Source organism: Anabrus simplex, chromosome 2, assembly GCF_040414725.1.
Source record: "Anabrus simplex isolate iqAnaSimp1 chromosome 2, ASM4041472v1, whole genome shotgun sequence".
Lineage (NCBI taxonomy): Eukaryota > Metazoa > Arthropoda > Insecta > Orthoptera > Tettigoniidae > Anabrus > Anabrus simplex.
In genome coordinates, this window is record NC_090266.1 from 136,146,233 (window position 1) to 136,170,422 (window position 24,190).

At 39.3% G+C, this 24,190-nt stretch overlaps 1 protein-coding gene across 2 annotated transcripts in view; it reads right to left on the reverse strand.

Annotated features, from left to right (window-relative positions):
- Acf (ATP-dependent chromatin assembly factor large subunit) overlaps positions 1–23,826 on the reverse strand; it is a 711,969-nt gene extending 688,143 nt beyond the window's left edge. For both annotated transcript variants that reach the window (XR_011017808.1, XM_068226116.1), the window contains exon 1: positions 23,544–23,826. Coding sequence is in view for 1 of the 2 variants with exons in the window: in XM_068226116.1 (XP_068082217.1) it covers positions 23,544–23,650 (107 nt within the window). In the remaining variant the exon portion in view is untranslated. The remainder of the gene's footprint in view (positions 1–23,543) is intronic.
- Positions 23,827–24,190: the final 364 nt, after the last annotated feature.

The following is a 24,190-nucleotide window of genomic DNA, read 5'->3' on the forward strand; positions in this document are numbered from 1 at the left end:
CTACCCAACAGCTCTTTTACAAGCATAAAGCACGTTCTTGGCCCAGGTTATGTTCCTTTCTATATGTGGATTCCAGGTTAGATTTTTATCTAACACTACACCTAGGTGCAGTGCCTGTTCTCACCTAAAGAGCTTCAGTGGTCCCTTCCCCTCTAATTTTCTCCTTCTTGTAAAACGGACGAGAGTTATCTTGTTAGGGTTGACTGATAGTTGTTCTTCCGGACACCACTTCTCCACAAGGTTCAGTGATCTTTGCATGAGGTCCTGGATAACACTCATCACCTTACCTCGTACCACAATAATCACTAGGTCATCTGCGTAGCCTCGTGTATAGAAACCCTGTTCGTTGAGAATAGCTATGATTTTGTTCACCACGAGGTTCCATAGCAGAGGTGAAAGAACTCCTCCCTGAGCACAGCCTCGGGTGGCCCTAACCGTCAGCATTTCTTCAAACAGAGTTGCTTTAATCTTTCCGTCTAACATGGATTTAATCCAGTTGACGACTGTTTTACTCACCTTGCTCTTTTCCAATGCTTTGATCATAGAGTCACAGGTTGTATTGCTGATGGCACCTATTATATCTAGAAATGCCGCCAGTGCAATTTCTTTATATTCTAGGCTTTCCTCTAGTTTACAAACCAACGGGTGGAGTGCTACTTCAGTGGATCTGATAGGTCTATAGGCAAACTGATTTTCATGTAACGTTGAGTTCAGTTGCACCGTTCTTCTGACAAACGTATCCAGAATTGTCTCCATTGCTTTCAGCATGAAGGAACAATGTTCTGTATGCTTTGGCTTGGGCACAGTTTGCCCTTCCAGGTTTAGGTATGAAATACTGCTTTAGCTTCAGACCATGATTTCGGCACGTACCCTAAATCTAGACAAGCTCTGAAGAGGTCCGTCAGGGCATTAACGAGTATCTCCCGTCCTTCCTGTAGGACTATCGGAAGTATCTCATCTGGCCTCGAAGCCTTTACAGGGTGAAACGTGTCGAATGCCCACTTTACATGGTTGTTTTTTTATTATTCTGTTGGCACAGTTCCAGTCTGCTCTTCGAGCTCCGGTCTCTCTTCCAACCGTTTCTTCTTCTGTCATCTCCTCAGCCTCAGGAAAGTGACACGCCATTAGCATCTCCATCTTGAGCTTACTTGCTCCCAGATCTGCTCTATTGGAGCTTCCATGGCTTCCCTTGATGTTGAAGTTTTCGAAAATGATTCTTTATAAGTATCCACATTTCAATCAGTTATAGGGTTTTTGCCCCTTCCAGGGTCCTTAAGCATCGTTCTTACCATCCGTGGTGAGGCATACAGGTAGACATTGTCCTCCTGCAACTCAGGCTCTCCGTAGCAGAGACCACACCCGTCAGTCGTCCATCCAGCGGCCCGCCCCTGGCCCGAACCTAGCCAGGTTTTTTCCCCCCATCAGTAGGCCTACTCACGTGGTCTCCACTAGGCATTATCATGTCTGAGTCCACAGCCATGACTTTTCCGCTTAGGTTGGGATTCCCCCTCTCCCAACCTGTGGCTCGTCCAGGCTACGTAGAGCAAAGTTATGTTGGTTCCAGCACCTCGCAGTGAGCCTTCACCTCAAGCACCAGCCCCACTTCACCTGAACCACCGTATCACCCATGTGGAGGAACCATGGATGCCTCTCTAGCATGTGTGGGCGAGGTCTCCACTTCCAAGCCTTGACTTGGGCTAGCAACAATCATAATGCCTCAAGATGTTTTCTGGCATTATCTGTTTTTGGTCCGTGAGAGGGTATTTTATTTCTCTCAGACCCTCCAGACAAGTCCTGGGAGCCCTCCTATCCACCACTTGGGACATGCCTGATAGGAGAACAGGTAAGAAAACCCCCATGGGTTTTCCTGTTATAGTACAACTATTGTGTCAACAAGGTTTCAAGATAGGTTCTGACCTCTTTTACCTGTTACTTCCCCAGAAAAATTGAAAGAACTTACTAGGAAACTGAATTTAGCAAAGAAGTCAGCTAAGAATAAGATGATGGCAAACATAATTGGCAGTAACACAAATTTTAGTAAAAAATTGAAGGGTATGTATACTTTAAGGCAGAAAGCCTCTATGGCTCACGTGGCAGCGTACCGGCCTCGCACCGCTTGGGTCCGTGGTTCAAATCCTGGTCACTGCATGTGAGATTTGTGCTGGACAAAGCAGAGGCAGGACAGGTTTCTCTCCAGGTACTCCGGTTTTCCCTGTCATCTTTTATTCCAGCCACACTCTCCACTATCATTTCATTTGTCAGTCATTAATCATTACTCCAGACAAATGCGACAAGCTCGGCACCCAGCACAATTCCTATCCTTGCCGCAAGATTGGAGCTTTATTCATTCCATCCCTGACCCAGTCACTGACTGGAAAACAGGTTGTAGGTTTTCTTTTACACTTTAAGGCAGAAACAGATTCCAAGAAGGACATTCCATGAATCATTAATGAACAAGGAGAGTGTGTATGTGAGGATCTACAGAAGGCAGAAGTATTCAGTCAGCAGTACGTAAAGATTGTTGTTTACAAGGATAATGGGTTTCTGTACGTAAGTAGACCATCACCAGATCACTTCCAGGCGCTGTCAAATGGCATTATATGTACTATAGTGCCGTGCGTACGACGCTGTAACTGGTGTAAAACCTTCAATGAGTATGTTTAATATATTCCAATTATAGTTTATTTAATGCTAAATTATATTTTGTTAAGTGTTAAACATGACTAAAATATGGGTTCTCTGTAAACATGTAGTATAAAATTGTATAACCTCAAAATCTATATGGTCGAAAGCGGTAGAAAATTCCATAATATTCGTATGTTAGACTTATTGTACTATAATTTGGTGTATATGAAGGGCTCTGGAAAATTACTGTAAGGTATGCAGATACACGTAGAGACATTACGAATGTTGTAGATATTTCCATGTACATTTTTAAATGTTGGAGGATCATTCGAGTACCCATTCGACTAACTGGTCGATTGATGTTTCGAGTATGTTCCATTAGAGTGTTGTAAGAACTCTTCCAGAAGTCGATCATTCTAGATGGTTAATCGAGTAGTATAAATATCGAGCTGTCAGTCAGTGCGACAGTGAGTACTGGACTCAAGTGAGTCAGGCGGTGAATTCAAAAGAGAGTATGTTATAGTGCGCGCGTCAGTGTCGTTGATACCTGTACTTGTCAGAATCGACTTCAGGGTACTCTGCTATTGAGTGTTGTATATAGTGTCATTTGCTGCTGTGTAAAACTGTGTGTTGTGACGTACAGTGTAAATAAAGTAATTTATACAAGGAAGTGAACGTGTTCTAGTGTGATATTCATTTACGTCAAATAAAATTGTAACGTAGAACGATAAGGCGATAGGATACAAGGAAGGAGTAGAGGTGCAAAACTGTCATTCTACAATTACCCGACATATACAACGCTGAAAAGTACACTACATATGACTAGGAGAGCACATGGTGACCTTTGCTGCAGGAAGTGTCAGAAGACGAAATCTTTAGCCGAAGGCACATTCTTCCAGAAAACACACTGTATTCTGCTGTCAATAGACTTGTGGGTTACTGGCTCTAATGTCAGCACGACTACGGTTCAATCCGGTATAAGAAAGGGAACTGTGGTTCAGTATTTTACCTTCTTCCGAAATATCGCATCATGGAAGATAATCAAGAACGATGATGGATACATTTTTGATGGGCCCATGCCATCATGCAGGTTGATGAGTAGGTGGTTACACATACGAAGTATGGAAGAGGTTGTATTGTACTGGCAAAATGGTCACTCAGAATCTATGACATCATACTAAAGCAAGGCGTAATTCAGCACACTGTTGCTGGGAACCGAACTACCCTGATTCTGATAACACAGTGGTTCATACTTCCCAACTAAAAGATTTTTACCGATGAACCGACAGCTTGTGTTCAGGGCTCTTTGGGATACGACCACAGGACCATTTGTCATAAGGATGGATACCGTAATCCCAAGGATGGGACATGCACAACTGCAGATGAAGGATACTGGAGCAGTTTTAAGCGGTTCTGCCAGCAACGAGGTGTAAGTAACAATATTGTACAATAATACTTGGATCCTTTCATTTGGCAGTGTGCGGAGTTTGACTGGTCACAGTGTTTTTTTTTTTTTTTTTTTTTCAAGGTCATGAGCAGTCGCCTTCTTTCCCATCACATTGATGAATTTGTGTGGCACAAAACATATTGCAGGAGTCCATCAACAGCATTCCCTAAAATTCTGCGCCACATCGCTGAACGGTACCCTCAATAAGGTGAGTAACCTGATTATTACATTGTATGATTTTATTGTATTTTGCTTCCATGCTATTGGAAAATTCCACCATTTCATAATCCGTGATATCGTGCCCTCTATTACATAGTGGTCACATTCATTAGGCAGGTACTTCTAATGAAGGTCTCATGCGCATGGGCAGATCGAAGATGAAGGAGCGGTGATCAGCTGCAGTTCGAATGGTCGCCATTAACACAGGGTTGTGATAACTGTACCATTACTGTCAATTCTAGTTTTGATACTTATTTAATTATTGGCTCGTATATGCACATCGTGCGGTATTGTGCATTTAATTAATTAATGATGATTTGTACATTCAAGGTGAATTTGTGTGTGTTGTTTTAAGTGTTGTTTAATGTGTTTGCTGCTGTGCAAATTATACATTCCCACCCCCAAAAAACTGAAAATGAAAAAAAATGATATAAAACTTACCAAATGTTGTCAAAAATCCAAGGAAGATTCATGCCTAAATTAAAATTTTTTAAGACTTCTAAGTCTGTGGGTCAGATTCGGCCCCTCAGCACTGTGTGCTATAGCACTAATCGTTATTTTGTTGAAAATCTTATGTTATAATGAAAGCGATAATTAGTTTATGACATGTTATAAGTTGGAAAAACCACATTTAGCTTTATTGATGTTCTTTTTTCACTATTTACAGCTCCACCCACCATCCACTGTTTGGTCCACTTACATGTCTTTGTGGTACTCGTCAAAGCAACCAACCGGGCAAAGCCTCGGCAAATCTGGACAGCCAGAACAGACAAACGTTGATTGTTTTTTTTCACTTCCTGCTTTATAGCAGACGCTGCACTTTTTGCGTTTGGTTCCTCCTTTGGAGTCTCGCTCATCATTTTCCACCAGCCGATGTAAGTTGTTCTTTCTTAGAGGAGTGCGCACTAGCTCTGTTTGACGGGGTGGCAGAAGTGATTCCACTATTTGTAGGCGAAAGTAGTATAAAACCATTTTCGGATTTCCACGCCTGGTATTGTGCATGTTGTATAAGTGGAAAGCATTGATGATCATGATCAATTGAATGATGTGGCAAAAAATTGTTCGTACCAGTGAAGTGTTTTCCTTTTGAAAGGAGAGTATGCCTTGAGTTGGTCACACCGATCAGTCCCTTTCATGTGTGCATTATATTGCATTATTGGCAAAGGTTTTTCTTTTTCTTGGCTCCTTTTATTTGTGACGGTGACCATTGTGTTCTCAAATTGCGAGGAAATGTATTGTACCACTCGCTTGTACCTCCATTTGCCCACCATAACTCCCTCAGTGTACTGAGCGATGATTCCACCTTTAGGCAGTATTGCCATCTTCACAACTGGAGGAATGTGCTGCCGGTCAGCTGAGTGTTCCTGTACTGTATGCGTTTTCTGACAGTATCTTAGACGCTACCAAACAATGCTCAGAATCATTTAGAGCATAATGTTTTATGAGATACTTATGCCGTTTCCCCTTTATATACTGCTTGAAAATCAAACAAACACACCCAAGTACCATAGCTTCATCAATGGACAGTTCCCGTGAAGGATAATAAATGGTAGACATTTTATTGTTGAAAAAATCAATAAATTGTCTCACCTTTTCCAGCCTGTCTAATGACTGGGGTTTGGGATCATTGATAGGTCTAGCCGGGGAGAAGTGTAGGCATCGTAATGTAAGTAGAAATTGATCCGGCTAATACTATCGAAACACAGGAACATTACATGTAATAAATATCATTTTTGGTCCGTATTGATGATGTAGATTGAAATAATAACATTAAGTTATTTATTAGACCACCTAATCAATACAAAATCGTATTACCTACAGTCAGATCACTGCCCAAAATTCATAAAAAAGATGTCCCCATTCGACCTATAATTAATAGTATCAATAGTCCTACCTATAAAACCTCTCAATTCCTACACAAATTCCTAAAAAAACACTTCAAATTTCACAACTCCAACCCCATAAAGAACTCGATCGAACTCTGTAATTCCCTAAATAAGTTCAGTCTACAACCAAACCACGTTTTATGTTCTTTTGACATCACCAACATGTATACTAATATCCCTATCAACAATACTATTAACATCATAAAAAACAATCTGTTGAAACATAGCACATTGAGTAAAATCGAAATTGATGAATGGTTAAAATTACTTAATTTCGTTTTAGACAACAACTATTTTACCTTCAATAAGAAAATTTACAAACAAGAAGGTCTAGCGATGGGAGACCCGTTATCTGGAATACTAGCCGACATATACTTAGATAATCTCGAACATAGTAAGATTATTAATAACATCAACGGACTCTGTCTTTGGCATCGCTATGTTGATGATACCATAGCTATCATTGATAAACAAATCAACAACAGCAATAACATACTATCATTCCTCAACAACTTAGATAATAATATTAAATTCACTAAAGAAGATGAGTTCAATAACTCTCTGAACTTCTTAGATATCAAAATCACACGAACATTGAACAAATTCGACTTCCAAATATACAGAAAACCCACCTTTTCTCCAACAACCATAAAAAATGATTCTTTACATCCCAACTCACATAAAAAAGCCACTTATCACAGTTTAATATATAGAGCATTAAAGATCCCTATGTCCTCTACTAATTTAAAGAAAGAATTACTATTCATCAAGGAAATAGCTAAATTCAATGGATTTAACACGAATATGATTGATAAAATCATCAATAAAACCAAACTAAAACTAGCTACCAATTTAACTCCATTAAAACCCGTCAAACCAAAATACGCTAAATTCACGTTCACTAACCATAGCATTTACCCGATAACCAATTCATTAATGAAGCACGAAATAAAAATAGCCTACACAACAAAAAACACTAATCGCAATTTATTCTTCAATCACAACTCTATCAACATCACAGACAATAGTTACTCTGGATCAGGAATATACAGATTGAAATGCTCTACATGTAATTTTTCTTATGTTGGCCAAACTGGCCGCAGCTTCTCTACCAGATACGCCGAGCATTACAATGCCCAAAAACACAACAAATTCTCCGCAATGGCCAACCATATGAGGGACACCGGGCATAAATTCACCACAATAGAACAAGACCTCCATATCCTAAAAAGAGTTGATAAAAGCAAACTCATGACAGAATATGAAAACTTATTTATTTTCCTCGACCAACATTTTAATAAAGATAAAAATCTAAATGACACTATTGATAAAAAAAGCCCCTTGTATGAACAGATTCTTATTTTATTACGAGAATCAACTTCCCTCACCAACAAATTCTTAAAAATCTTCAACCTCACATCAATTAGAGTTCCCACCTCCCCTACAGCTAATATACCCCCCTCCCTTCCCCCCACCGCTAGTACCTCTAATTCAAATACAACCAATAAACCCATAGCCACACCCACCGGAACATCGCTCCCTCCAATAGCCTTACACCGTTACAACACGCGCAGTAATACACTCTCTTCCTTCCCTCCCACCAATAGCAGCCCCCCTCTAATAGTTACGTCAACGCAAACAGATCCCCCTCCAACACAAAACTTCAGTTATAACACACGTAGCAAGAAGTCTACTGTTGCAAATACTTCTTACTCATAATATTACAAGCTATCTTTGTCACCGTCAAGTGGTAAGTGCATACGATTCTACTTCAAGATTTTTCAAATATCTTTTCACACAATTAACTCTACATTTCTTGCTTCCATTTACAGATTCCACTTGTATATGCTTTTTCAACTAGAATATCTACAAACTCACAATTTACAACATTTGAACATCACTTCAAATTTTGAGATGGTCCATAGTGATCCTATTTGAAACTGTTCTTCAACTTCTATTCACCAACTTCATATCCTCAACGTGTTCTACAACTTCACCATATGCATCTGACTTTCATCCTTTATCTTCAAGATCATAATGAACTTCGGATCTCTCGACTAACTTTGACTTTTACTCTCTCCTCTTTACTTTGATTACATAAGATTTTTCGCCATCGTCTAATTATAACCGCCATTACTATCAACTTTACTTTTATGCAATCTTACTACTTGTTGTATAACAATCTGTTGTTTTATTCCATTGTACTTATTTTAGCAGCCTTCTAAGGTTAATTTTGTTAATACTTCCACTATTGTATCTCATCACATTGTATTTTCAAACCATCATTGTTATTTTTAATGTTATTTCACTTCAAATCTCTTCAAGATTTTAAAATTCATTTCATCACTACATGTTATTTAGACGCTTATTTTTAATTTAAGGTTAAGACTATGGCTGATGATGCCTTCAGAGAAGGCGAAACATGTCCCACTATTAGCTAACAAATTTATGTAAATCATCCAAGACGATTTTGTATTGATTAGGTGGTCTAATAAATAACTTAATGTTATTATTTCAATCTACATCATCAATACGGACCAAAAATGATATTTATTACATGTAATGTCAATGCCAACCAGGCAATAGTAAAACCTAACAAGTACTTAAACCTAAAAATTAAAATAGGCAAGATTTCTAGAGATATCAAGTTTCTTAAAGATTGCTTGAAATTAGAGTTGATACCTAAATTTCTCAAATCTTTACAAAGAAAAAGTCATCCCTATTCAAAATCTAATGCCACTCAAAAGAAAGTAAACAACATATGGTTGAAAAATGAAATTAAACTATTATACAAGAAGAAATCTTTACTAAATTTACAATTATATAGGACTCATTTGACCATCTCTCAGAAATTACCCCCACTTGAATGGAGCTCATTTTTAAGGTACACTGACCTCAAACTATCTTACGTATTAGACAAGAAACAGAAAACCCTAAACCATAAATTACTTAGTCTTCAAGAAAACAAATGTAAAACTCCTGACCAAAATACAAACAACAAAATGTCCCCTTCCCATTTGACTAACATTCCCACTACAATCAACCTATCTAATGCAACCTTCTCTAACCAAGAATTAAATCTATTAGATAAAGGCATCAAACATAATTGGCCTAATCACAAAAAGGCAGAAGACATCATCACTACCATCGCTGAAACCGAAACTAATATCGATAAACAAATCCCAATTAATAAACAGAATGACGTACGATATGAAGTAAAAAAGAAACTCCCAACTTTGATTAATGAGATAACATCTAATAATAACCACAATGTCTCGAAACAAATTCTAAACCTGAAATCCAAAATCCATAGCAACAACGTAGTAATTACAAAAGCAGATAAGGGCAACACCATAGTAATAATGAACAAACAAGATTACATCAATAAAACTGAAACCTTTTTTTCAGACAATACCTATACCTTAATTAACAAAGATCCTACAAACAAAATACAGCGTAACTTAAAGAACCTTCTGAAAAATTCTAACTTCATTTTAAATGATCAAGATTATCAGAAATTAACTGTAATGAACCCAAAATTACCTACAGTCAGATCACTGCCCAAAATTCATAAAAAAGATGTCCCCATTCGACCTATAATTAATAGTATCAATAGTCCTACCTATAAAACCTCTCAATTCCTACACAAATTCCTAAAAAAACACTTCAAATTTCACAACTCCAACCCCATAAAGAACTCGATCGAACTCTGTAATTCCCTAAATAAGTTCAGTCTACAACCAAACCACGTTTTATGTTCTTTTGACATCACCAACATGTATACTAATATCCCTATCAACAATACTATTAACATCATAAAAAACAATCTGTTGAAACATAGCACATTGAGTAAAATCGAAATTGATGAATGGTTAAAATTACTTAATTTCGTTTTAGACAACAACTATTTTACCTTCAATAAGAAAATTTACAAACAAGAAGGTCTAGCGATGGGAGACCCGTTATCTGGAATACTAGCCGACATATACTTAGATAATCTCGAACATAGTAAGATTATTAATAACATCAACGGACTCTGTCTTTGGCATCGCTATGTTGATGATACCATAGCTATCATTGATAAACAAATCAACAACAGCAATAACATACTATCATTCCTCAACAACTTAGATAATAATATTAAATTCACTAAAGAAGATGAGTTCAATAACTCTCTGAACTTCTTAGATATCAAAATCACACGAACATTGAACAAATTCGACTTCCAAATATACAGAAAACCCACCTTTTCTCCAACAACCATAAAAAATGATTCTTTACATCCCAACTCACATAAAAAAGCCACTTATCACAGTTTAATATATAGAGCATTAAAGATCCCTATGTCCTCTACTAATTTAAAGAAAGAATTACTATTCATCAAGGAAATAGCTAAATTCAATGGATTTAACACGAATATGATTGATAAAATCATCAATAAAACCAAACTAAAACTAGCTACCAATTTAACTCCATTAAAACCCGTCAAACCAAAATACGCTAAATTCACGTTCACTAACCATAGCATTTACCCGATAACCAATTCATTAATGAAGCACGAAATAAAAATAGCCTACACAACAAAAAACACTAATCGCAATTTATTCTTCAATCACAACTCTATCAACATCACAGACAATAGTTACTCTGGATCAGGAATATACAGATTGAAATGCTCTACATGTAATTTTTCTTATGTTGGCCAAACTGGCCGCAGCTTCTCTACCAGATACGCCGAGCATTACAATGCCCAAAAACACAACAAATTCTCCGCAATGGCCAACCATATGAGGGACACCGGGCATAAATTCACCACAATAGAACAAGACCTCCATATCCTAAAAAGAGTTGATAAAAGCAAACTCATGACAGAATATGAAAACTTATTTATTTTCCTCGACCAACATTTTAATAAAGATAAAAATCTAAATGACACTATTGATAAAAAAAGCCCCTTGTATGAACAGATTCTTATTTTATTACGAGAATCAACTTCCCTCACCAACAAATTCTTAAAAATCTTCAACCTCACATCAATTAGAGTTCCCACCTCCCCTACAGCTAATATACCCCCCTCCCTTCCCCCCACCGCTAGTACCTCTAATTCAAATACAACCAATAAACCCATAGCCACACCCACCGGAACATCGCTCCCTCCAATAGCCTTACACCGTTACAACACGCGCAGTAATACACTCTCTTCCTTCCCTCCCACCAATAGCAGCCCCCCTCTAATAGTTACGTCAACGCAAACAGATCCCCCTCCAACACAAAACTTCAGTTATAACACACGTAGCAAGAAGTCTACTGTTACAAATACTTCTTACTCATAATATTACAAGCTATCTTTGTCACCGTCAAGTGGTAAGTGCATACGATTCTACTTCAAGATTTTTCAAATATCTTTTCACACAATTAACTCTACATTTCTTGCTTCCATTTACAGATTCCACTTGTATATGCTTTTTCAACTAGAATATCTACAAACTCACAATTTACAACATTTGAACATCACTTCAAATTTTGAGATGGTCCATAGTGATCCTATTTGAAACTGTTCTTCAACTTCTATTCACCAACTTCATATCCTCAACGTGTTCTACAACTTCACCATATGCACCTGACTTTCATCCTTTATCTTCAAGATCATAATGAACTTCGGATCTCTCGACTAACTTTGACTTTTACTCTCTCCTCTTTACTTTGATTACATAAGATTTTTCGCCATCGTCTAATTATAACCGCCATTACTATCAACTTTACTTTTATGCAATCTTACTACTTGTTGTATAACAATCTGTTGTTTTATTCCATTGTACTTATTTTAGCAGCCTTCTAAGGTTAATTTTGTTAATACTTCCACTATTGTATCTCATCACATTGTATTTTCAAACCATCATTGTTATTTTTAATGTTATTTCACTTCAAATCTCTTCAAGATTTTAAAATTCATTTCATCACTACATGTTATTTAGACGCTTATTTTTAATTTAAGGTTAAGACTATGGCTGATGATGCCTTCAGAGAAGGCGAAACATGTCCCACTATTAGCTAACAAATTTATGTAAATCATCCAAGACGATTTTGTATTGATTAGGTGGTCTAATAAATAACTTAATGTTATTATTTCAAACACAGGAACATTGAAAAGGCTGCGAGTTTTCCAATAATCTTGGAGTCTGCTCACTCGCAATGTTCCTGTATGAATCAGCAAACCCAAAAGTGTCTTTAGTTCATTGACATCGACGTCCTTCCATCTCGTTATGCACGATTTCTCCTTTGTGCTTGGCCCACAAAACAACTCTAACGCATAATTGTTTCCAAAAAAAATTGTTATCAAGCAACAATAGGAACTAGTCAATTGGCTTGTTTTCTCCCGGTATCAGCACTAGCAGTTTGTTTTCTTTGCTAAATGGTATGTTCTTGCCATTTCAGAATCAGCACTTCCTTCACTCGCTAACTCATCATCACTGTCGGACAAATCAACACAACGAGCCATCGCACACGATAAAAACAATTTAAATATAATTCAAAGTTATAACATATAGGCCCACTACTACCACAATTGTAAAAAAATCACCAAAAGATGTGAGCGAGGAACGACGAGCGAAAATACATCACGCCACTACTACTCAAGGTGCGTACGACATACGATGTGTCTTCGTCAAGGAGCTGAACTCACACTGACTGCTTAGAAATGGCATGGCAACCCAGGCCAGATCCGGGTCATGAGATCCAAAGTTAACATACAATTTAAAAACATTACTAAATCTAATGAAGAAAGTCACATGATATGAGTGATGATATTAAAATATACAATGATATTATGTGTCCACTGGTTTAAAAAACAAGTGTCTATACTTTATGACATGCATATGCATATGTTCCTATAACGAAGTCTTCGTATTCAGTTCCTTATTTACACTACACACAGTCACATCGAGCTAGAGGTCCGTGCTGGTTCGAGATCAGGCTTAATCTGCCCAATTCCACCTGGCATTGAAATAATATTCAAGATCTCAGCCATACGCCTCGGCCTCAGCCAATCATTAACTTACTTTCAACAATATTACATAGCAGTGTTCAAGTTAAAATAAAATATAATATATCAAAAACCAGATACTTCTCACAATAGTCAAACACAGACTGTTTTAAAAAACTTTTCGAAAGGAAAGTAAAAACTTGTATATGATATCAACTTTACAGTTATATATTATGAGGAACCAAAGAACAACAATCTAGAAATTGAGTATCAACATGGCAGATGTTTTGAAGAACTAACAATCAGTTTTATATGGACATCCTTGTATTTTCGCTAGGCCAAATTATAGACATTTTTAATCACCCCCAATAATTTTGGACGCACAAGATAATATTGTGTTTTTTAAGACATATTATTTTCTACAGAATAATTGGTCTTTGTCACTTAGCCACATTTTAATGTACATATAATGACTTAAGATTTGTTGTTAGTATAGTATGCAAAGCATACATTTTACACTGCACTAATAGTATTATATTTTTATTTTTCTATTATACCTTGCAATCAATATCTCAATGGCTGATGATGGCACGATAGATGCCGAAACCGGTCCCATAATGTATACCATATTTTAAATAAACACGTCATGTTTTAATTGAATTATTATGTTAATGTATTGAATAGGTGGAAACCTTCAACTTTATAAGCATTGAAGTTGTAAAGTATAAAATCTGACACATGCATTATATCTAGTAATATTTATGCACAAAGCAAGGTTTCTGAGACAATAACATTTTCAAAAACAAGAAGTGCTCATAATACAAATACTAACGCGTACAACAGGAGTAAGTTTCACGCTTCACTTCAAAATAACACCGACGTCATTAGCAGCGCGATGAGAGAAACTCTCACGCAGTGCGCATGGACACATAGGAACCTTTGTTCTGACTATGGGAAGGGGTGCTTACCCTTCAAATGTGAATCGCTCTACTCACGACAGTTATAAACTCAGCTAGAAGAGGGAACAGTCACCTCCCTTTCATCACTGTGAAATAATATCACAATAAAAAATAATTTGCGAGAAAATCTCATATAGCGACCACTCGCAAGTTAAGGAACTAACAGGTGGTGGTGATTATTGTTACACCATTGGTCTGGACCGATTCTTGCCATGCGGACGGTTAGCATAGGACCTGGACAAGATCAGTGATATAGGGACAAGCAAAGTGGGTCTTGGAGGCGTAAACCCCCATGTTAGAGCCGCGAAGCGGCCTTAGGCTCCTACCTTCCTGTGGAAACACCATTGGTCTGAACTGATTCTTGCCGTGCAGACTGATATCATAGGACCTGGACAAGACCAGTGATATAGGGACAAGGAAAGGGGGTCTGGGGGTGTAAGCCCCCAGGTGAGACCCACGAAGAGGCCTTAGGCCTCTACTTTGCTCTGGAAACAGTATTGGTTCCTTAACATGTTAAATTTACTTGTGCTTTTATTGTGTCGGGGTTGGTAGTGGAATAAGACTATATAGATCTTGCGGCGACGATGGGATAGGAAAGGGCTAGGAGTGGGAAAAAAGTGGCCATGGCCGTAAGGTACAGCCCCAGCATTTGCCTGGTGTGAAAATGGGACACCACAGATAACCATCTTCAGGGCTGCCGACAGTGGGGTTCGAAGCTTGAGGTGTACAAACTCCGCATTTAACTTGCCCATGCTTGCCTGCTCTCCAGGCAAGCAAGCTATCCGCACGTAAACAACAGTACAGGCAGGCTGCTGCACTCCTGGCCAGGTCAAGCTCAGCCCAACTTGGGCAGGCTACAGGTTAGCTTGCTTGCTTGCTTTCTTCTTCCTGCTGCGTTAATCGATGTTTGCTCGTTCATTGTGCTGATATGAGACTCGCGTGAATGCAGGCAGGAAAGGGGTTGTTACATAGCAGAATTTATATAGGATTCGTCAACACAAATATTATTTTATATGGTTATTTAGTATTATGTTAATCATTACAAATTTATGTAACTAATGTAACTAATTAACAAATAATATTTATCTCTGTCAAACATAGTTACTTAATAAAAAGTAGTTTCTCTGAGCAAAATATTTGGATATTTAAATAAACATCATGACAGTTGTTAACTTGTTGCTGTTCAAAGAATATAACCTTCCATTTCTGTTTAAATTCTTTCTTGACAAAGTAGTTAGACCCATTCACCCCAGCACCTTCTTTCACCTCTGCTGATCCACCAACCACGGTAACAATAATAATAACCAGAGAACATTACCTTCAGCACACATTTGTCGAGCTGCCTCGAAAACAGACATTTGTTCTCCTGCATTTAGTTTCTTTAATGTGCGATATTTAGGCACCAAAAGTGTTGCAATTTTGTGTAACATAGTGACTTCCATTTTCTGTTCCAGGAAGACACCACCGGTTTGTTTCAAAAGCTTCAAGTAATGAAAATTAATTTAGTATGAAAACATCTTTACATTTAAATATCAGGAGACTCACATTAAAATTTAAAAGAAATGGAATATTAGCTGTTCAACGGCATCCTGCGGAGTACAATGGGCTTTTAAGGCATAAATCCACGGAAGGACCAGATGTAAAGTCGGGTCCTCATCACCCTCAAGATCAATTGTGGCTTCCTTAAATGGCTTAAGAAATGTTATAGGCAGACCAGTTATGTCCTGATCATAACCGAGCATTTTATCAGAGGCAACCTTCTTCTCTAAAACAGTTCTCACAGCATCTATCTGGGAGTGAACTGATTGCAGCATGTAAAAATACCTGTTCCACCGAGTGGAAACATACGGTTTCAGAGATGATTGTAACCTCACACATACGCCTCTTCTTTTAAAGTACGAAACCAGAGATTGCACTGAATGGATAACAGCGAACACATTAGGAACACCTTCTTTCGAAAAGGGTTCACTCAGAACATGCTTCAAGACCGTATTAATAATATGAGCCATGCATGGAAGACTCTTGTATATGTCGAGGGTCTTAACAATATTGCTTCCCTGGCCTGTTACAAATGTAATTTTGGAAATATCTTCATAAGAAACGCCATGTCCTTTCAAACGATCTTCCAATTCACTCTGAATATTTTCACCAGTTTTTTGGACAGTCAGGGAAGGCCGAACACATTAACACATACTTATTGAGAGACCAATTTCTATTTATATAGTGCATTGTGACAGACATATAGTGGACACCCTTGTACTTATCTGTCCACAGGTCAGAGGTACTCGCACAGATACCAGATTTAATAGCATCTACTATATCAGGAAGCGTTTTACTGCGCAATTTGTCCGCGAAAGTTTGTACCTTCCTTGCAACTGTACTCGAGAGAGTACAACATTTTAAATATCCACCGAGCCATACTTTTTGCTCATTTCCATCACCGTTTGCCCTAAATTTAAAAATCCTTCACCCTCAATAGTTGTAAACGGTCTCAAGTCCTTGGCGCACATTTCCACGCACTTGCCAGTCACCAAGGCCTTGTCCTCTTTCAAAATATTTTTAGACTGTGGAAAATTTGGGTCAAATTTGCAGACATGTCGCAACATACTTGAGGTCCCTGAATGGGTGTTGAGTAGCTTTTTGCAAAAATTGCATTGTGAGTAACCTACTGGCTTATTTGATACCTGTTCATAAACACATGAAAATTTTTCCCATAATAGACTTGAGCCCTGCTTTACTACTAGAATAAATTCACTACTTTTTAATATTTCTTCGATTTCCTTTACGGTTGATTTGTTCATTTTCCTGCTGGTTGCACCTCTAACTACAACAGAGCTGCACTGGACGCAATACGTAGCTACACTAACATATAACGACACATTCACGTCGCATCGATAGCAAACTTCACATTCACTCTTGTCAAGTCCGGCAGTACGAACGGGTCCCAGGCAACCTGTCAGGCTTAGGGAAACCCACGTTTTGGTTTGCTGTGACTAGCGCGCTCAGTACGCGTGCACTCTTGCTTCGCTGGCGCTCAAGCTAAGCTGCTTTGCTTGTTGCAGAGCAGCTTGGGGCAGGCAAGCCTGAAGTACAATTTGTACACCTTTATTCGAAGCCACTATCATACGAATACTGGAAACTGGCCGCACTTAACCGACTGCAGCTATCGAGCTCGGTGTTCATTACGTTATAAAAGTAAATGTACTTCAGGGGGCAGGATAGAGGGTTCCTAGACATAGCTAAGAACACCTCTCTCCTCTGAGACGCATTCCAAATAAGATTTCATTAATTTCAACTTATAACGTTAGAAAAATCTTGTCTCGAATGGCCAATTTTTACCGGGTTTCCATGTAAGTGGTATGTTCCGAGCTGTCCAGTGTTCTCCCCAGAAATTTTAGTCAACCGGGTGGCAGGAATGAGCAGCCGGGCAGGGAATACTACGCAAAAAATTATGATAAAACGTAAATTTATTCCCCTCAGGACATTAACAATATCAGACAGGTAAACAATGAAAAATCTACAGCCTGTTTTCCAGTCATTTGACCAGGTCAGGAATGGATAGGAATAAATTGTGCCGGCTGCTGAGGCCTATCGCACTCCTCTGGGGCTATGATTAATGGCTGACAGATGAAATTAAATGAAATTTGGAGAGAGTTGCTGGAATGAAAGATGACAGAGAAAATCGGAGTACCCTCCGCTTTGTCTAGCACAAATCTCAGATGGAGTAACCGAGATTTGAACCACGGAACCCAGCGGTGAGAGGCCGACGTGCTGCCGCATGAGCCACAGGTAAACAATAAGCGCCAAAATTTAACTATTTTAGTGTCATATCATTAGTTCAGACCGTGGGCCTCCATTCACACAGACGCATAACGCCTGTCGTTTGTTTACTCGCTCGCAGCCTTCTCGGAAAGGATGTTCTGCAGCAGTGCTCAGTGCTGCCAACCTCTGTACATAGGAACTATGTTTCGATTGTTCCCATGTGGACGGTTAGGATCAGGATAGGATCTGGACAAGACGATTGGTCTGGACGGGTAGGATATTCATCTGGGCGATTAGGACTGTTGCCGTGGACAAGACCATTGGTCTGGACTGTTAGAAGCGGCTTAGGCCCCTAGTTTCATATACGGTTAGGATAGGATCTAGATAAGACAAATGGTCTGGACGCTTAGGATTTTCGCCGCGGAGAAGACCATTGGTCTTGACGGTTAGAAGCGGCTTAGGCCCCTAGTTTCATATGCGGTTAGGATAGGATCTAGAAAAGACGATTGGTCTGGACGGTTAGAAGCCGCGAAGCGGCCCTAGGCACCTAATTTCGTATACGGTTAGGATAGGATCTAGACAAGAACATTGGTCTGGAAGGTTAGGATTTTCGCCGTGTAGAAGACCATTGGTCTTGATGGTTAGGAGTCTTGCCGTGGACAAGAACATTGGTCTGGAAGGTTAGGATTCTTGCCGTGGACAAGACCATTGGTCTGGAAGGTTAGGATTCTTGCCGTGGACAAGACCATTGGTCTGGAAGATTAGGATTCTTGCCGTGGACAAGACCATTGGTCTGGACAGTTAGAAGCGGCCTTAGGCCCCTAGTTTCATATACGGTTAGGATCTAGAAAAGACGATTGGTCTGGACGATTAGGATTCTTGCCATGGACAAGACCATTGGTATGGACAGTTAGAAGCCGCGAAGCAGCCCTAGGCCCCTAGTTTCCTGAGGAAACAAGATTTGTCTAGACTGAGACGACAGCACCGCATTCTATGAGGTCTAGTGTTTGAGAAGTTGGCTAGACTAGAGCTGTGATATAGCTGGTCGATTGTTTTCAATAACACACATTCCCTCCATAATTATTGCTTCATTATTGATGGAATGGCTGCCTGTGGTGGTTGTGTTATCACTTATACTGACTTGGCTATCAAATATCATAGAAATTCAAACAATTTAGTGGAGTTCTATCGACATCAACGTTTGCTATTGAATAACAGTTTGTGAAGCGTGCGGACGTGATGTTCCATTGCGTGTGATTAAGAAACGCAAAAAAAATGAAATAATTTTCTTTCAGTAATGAGCCGACCGGGGTCCCAAGTGTAATTGGAAAGCTAGTGGAAGAACAAATACCTTCTTTGAAGGCTCTGATTCGAGCTTATATCAAACTGGTCAGTTTGATATCCTGTGGTGTCTTTCAACAAAACCCCTGGGTCGAACTGTGAAACTAGAGTTGGGTTTCTCTGGTGCAACTGTTTTGGATTGGTCGAACTTTTGTAGGGAGATGTGCATTGCCTGGGTTGACGATAATAAAAAAACAATATCAGGACCCAGCATAATACTGGAAATTGATGAAAGCAAGTTTGGAAAGAGGAAGTACAATTGAGGCAGGCACATAGAAGGGCAGTGGCCCTTCGAAGGCGGGGAGAGGGAGAACTTCAGAAACTTTTTCGTACTTCCTGCCAAAAAAAAGGGATAAAGCCACGTTACTTGCCGTTATTAAAGACTGGATCCTCCCACGCATGATAATCATTTATTAAAGACTGGATGCTCCCAGGCATGATAATCATATCAGACTGCTAGAAGGCCTACGACTGCTTGGAGGATGAGGGGTTCGTGCACCTCCACGTGAACCACTCTTCAGTTTGTAGACACTAAGAAGAGTGGTCACGTCAATAGGGGGGAACAGGAGGGTGATGTCCATCAATCGCTCTACCATGCACACTCAGAATATTGAAAACCAGTGGCGTTATCTCAAGCACGGGAAATACTCGGTTCCAGGATTCGGCAGGAGAAAACGATTTTTCCACGGTTATCTTGCCGAATCTCTCTTTAAGAGATCGTTCCCCTTAAACGCCCAGGTGCACAAATTCTTCAAGGCTGCAGCAACTCTCTACCCTCCTCTACATTAAGGTAAGCTTCACATATCATTATTCCTGTTCTGTATTGTACATTGTTTTCTTCACATGTTACATTTACTTGCGCTTTTATTGTGCTGCAGTTGGTAACGGATTATACTCAACATTCTTGGCGGGAAGGAGATCACATGCCACTTTACAATGGCCAATAGGAATACAAGTAGCTACTTCAGAAATGAAAACGGCACGTAATAATCTTAATTACGTTATAAAAGTAAATGTGCTTCTTAGAGCGGGATGGTGGGTACCTGGACATCGCAATGAACACACCTCTCCTCTGAGATGCTCTCCAAGTAAGATTTCACTAATTCCACTTACTTGTAACATTACAAATACAGGGGCCCACGGGCTGAACTAATACCGTCATTATCACGAACAAGACATAACAGAGTAATTTGAACTTCTAGTGTTTTACTGCTCATTCATAATCATGTGACATCAGGAACCACTCGGTTACTGTTCAGTGCCATACGGGTTTGAGACTTTATGCACAATCAAATGCTCGCATATGACTCCATGCTAATACAGACACCCCTCGTGCACGACAATGCGTGATGGGCAAGCTAAATATTTAGGGCAGATTGCAGAAACGATGGCTAGCTTTAAGCCTTAGGCGTCGTCTACCTAAACGACGTCTAAATCGAGCACGATCTTCCATTGCATAAACGATGTTCAGTCGATGTTTAACTAGACTTCGCTTAAAGTTTTAATTTTGGTTTGAAAACGGAGACGGAAGTACCTTTCGTGCAACTTTTTGCTTGTCGCAACCAATGAAATTCGTCGGTGCGCACGCCAAATGCCAGTCAGCTGATTGTCTTCCTACACATTACTCAAATATGGCTCAGCATGACTTGCGCACAGATAAGAGTACTGCTTTCGGTGGAAATTAAATCTCATAATATTATCGACACTAAAGCGACACACCACCATACGGGGAAGTGTAGCTTTCATTATAGCGTTATTACAGTGAGTGTAATCTACTCATAAATACGGTAGCTTCGACGAAGGGAAGATGAAGCAATAGTACTGTGTAACCGAGTGTGTTGTACGGGCCATATACATGTAGCTTGCATTCTGGAGATCGTCGATTCGAAACGCATCATCGGCAGCCGTGAAAATTGTTTTCCGTAGTTGCCCTATTTTTACACCAGGCAAGTACTAGGGCTGTTATTATAGCCACGGCTCTACTTCCCCAGTCCTCTTTAAACAATAATCATCACCACTTGCCTTTTCCTATATGATAGTTGCCGAAAACTTACACAATTATATATATTTAAAAAATGTGTGTTTACTTAGCAGTAAATATAAGTGAATCCCTCCCAGTTGATTTATATGACAGTGCTCCGACAATCGGGACACGTAATTCTGATATGTATGTAGCCGAAGTGACCTATAATTCCATGGGAATTACCCCATGTATATAATAAAATATATTGGTTGCCAAGAATTGTATTCAAGTTGACAGTTACCGGACTGTCCCTTTGTCAGTCTCAAGAAACAAGTCTCTCGAGAAGCGACGCCTTACTTTAAGATCTATCTCCCCGTGCATGTCAAACTACTTGCTGCGATTTAGCAGCGGGCGACCAACAGAGAGGGCGTCGGACTAACCTTTCTTCCCGGAATCGTCTCAACATGATAATACAAATTACATATTTCATGGTACATAACCTCCGATTGTGATACACTCCTGCCATTTGAGGTTAAACAGTGCTCTCGGCAGTGTTTAAACATGACCGGTTGAACATCGGTTTTAGACAGTGTCTAAGTGGTAAATAACGTCTCTAAAATGCGGCAGCCATATTTAGGCATTATTTAACCGTAGACATCGTCTAAATACCGTTTCTGCAATCGTCCCTTAAACTTTGATGTAATAGACAAAATTATACCGACAATAATGAAGATTTATCATTGAAATACACACATTTACAGCATTTACGTTTAAATTTAGAGCACCCAATGACTCGAATATGCATTAATATTATGTAATTTGCACATATCCAGGTTATGTTAGCCTAGATAACGGCAGGGCGTTGCGCCCATTAAAAAGGCCATAGGGAGAACACTGCTGTCAGTGGAGATGTAGCGTGGAAAGACATTAGTAGACTAATAAGGTCAAGTGGTGTTTTTAAAGGGAGGAAAGATCACAATATGAAGAGAAACTTGGAATTCAAAAGGACAAATCGGGGCAAATATTTGTTTATAAGAAGTGGAGTGAGGGATTGGAATAACTTACCAAGGGAGATGTTCGATAAATTTACGAATTCTTTACAATTATTAAAGAAAAGAACAGGTAAACAACTGATAGGGACCCCTGCCACCTGGACAATTGCTGTAAATGCAGATTAGTGGTGAAGGAGTAACCGACCTAACCTAACCACGTCACTATCAGTGGTTTTCAGTGGAACGCAACCTAACCTGTCCTTATCAGCAGTTATCAGTGGTTCACAACCTAACCTGTCACTATCAATGGTTAATGGCAGATTACAATGGTCTTTCCTCCAGCCAATACTGTCCCAGGGGATGCTAGAGGCCCATGCCTCCAGACCCCATTTCCTTACACACCGCCCAATGGTCATGTCACAAGCCAGACCTAACCAATGCAGCCCAATGGTTTGATCACTAACCACACATATATTCTGTCATTTACTCATCACTAGCCATGTTATGTCATGTTAGCCAAAACCTCTCTTTTAGAAACCGGTCATTAACGTTTTATCCAATCTGGTGAACACATGATTTCCTACGCTTGATCTGTATTATATTTGTAAGTTGTGTCGAACAGCCAAAAGATAGCAGATCGACAACGTCCTATCAAATTATCCGCCATTATTGTAAATCTCAACCTTTCAATGCCTTCACCCTTGACGTCACACCTCACCGCTGTGGAGCCCGTGCTCCCATATACTGGCGGAGCCTGAACTTATACCCATCTCTGATGACTGTCCAACGGGAACTGAAACATGTTTTGGTGTTATAAATAAATGACTTCATTATTTACTAATAGTGTAAAGTGTTTCCTAACAGTGTGTTGATAGGTGGAGATATATTTTCTGTTACGGTAAAAGTCAATTTTTAATGATTTGTAAATCAACACAGAATCATCGTGAGATTATTGTGAATCAAATTGATTACAGCATTTCAGCAGCTTAATGTCCGAGTACACAGAGTTTGACACAGTCGAATGACAATGGAATTAACTAACTTGTACGCACAGGGAAGCATATTCCAGCTACAGTATATGTATTTAGGATGTATATTCCTCAAACAGAAACTTGTTTCCTACACACATTCATAACTGATAATAACACCTTGCAGTGTGCAAGTGATAAAACCCAAATGTTGATTTGATTGTAGTAATAAAACTGAGAAATAATAATCTATGGTATCTAATCAACAATTCATCACACCAGCTTGAAAAATGTCACAAAATGTGAAATGGCGATTCAAACCGTTTACATCCATACAACCCATATACGTGCTGAGGGCTCAAAAAAATATATACATATACATAGTTAATTACAACTTACCTGTACGACGTAGTCACCGCACCAGTAATTTCATTAAGGAAGACCTCTCCACCGTCTGATGAACCAACTTTCTTTCTCTTGTGGGGTTTTCCACGTAAGTGCGGCATCGCGATATTTTACACTGAGAGCATGTAGAATTAATAACATGCGCAGCACTACTTAACAGCAGGGAATATTATCACCATCACAAATTTTCACTACTATCTCTTCCCACATAACTAACGAAGACAAGCATTATCCTCAAATGAACAGTCTTTGTACCCGCAAACCAAACGGCGGTAATACCGAGGTCAAAGAGTACCTAGCAACCCACAAAGAAATTCCATCTAATTTACGCACTGCCTGCTTGATGTGCATCCAAAGGCAGCTCAGGGTGCAAATCGAGAAGGCAGTGAATATGTTGTTGTTGTTGTTTGAGTCATCAGTCCATAGATTGGTTTGATGCAGCCCTCCATGCCACCCTATCCTGTGCTAACCTTTTCATTTCTACGTAACTATTGCATCCTACATCTGCTCTAATCTGCTTGTCATATTCATACCTTGGTCTACCCCTACCGTTCTTGCCACCTACACTTCCTTCAAAAACCAACTGAACAAGTCCTGGGTGTCTTAAGATGTGTCCTATCATTCTATCTCTTCTCCTCGTC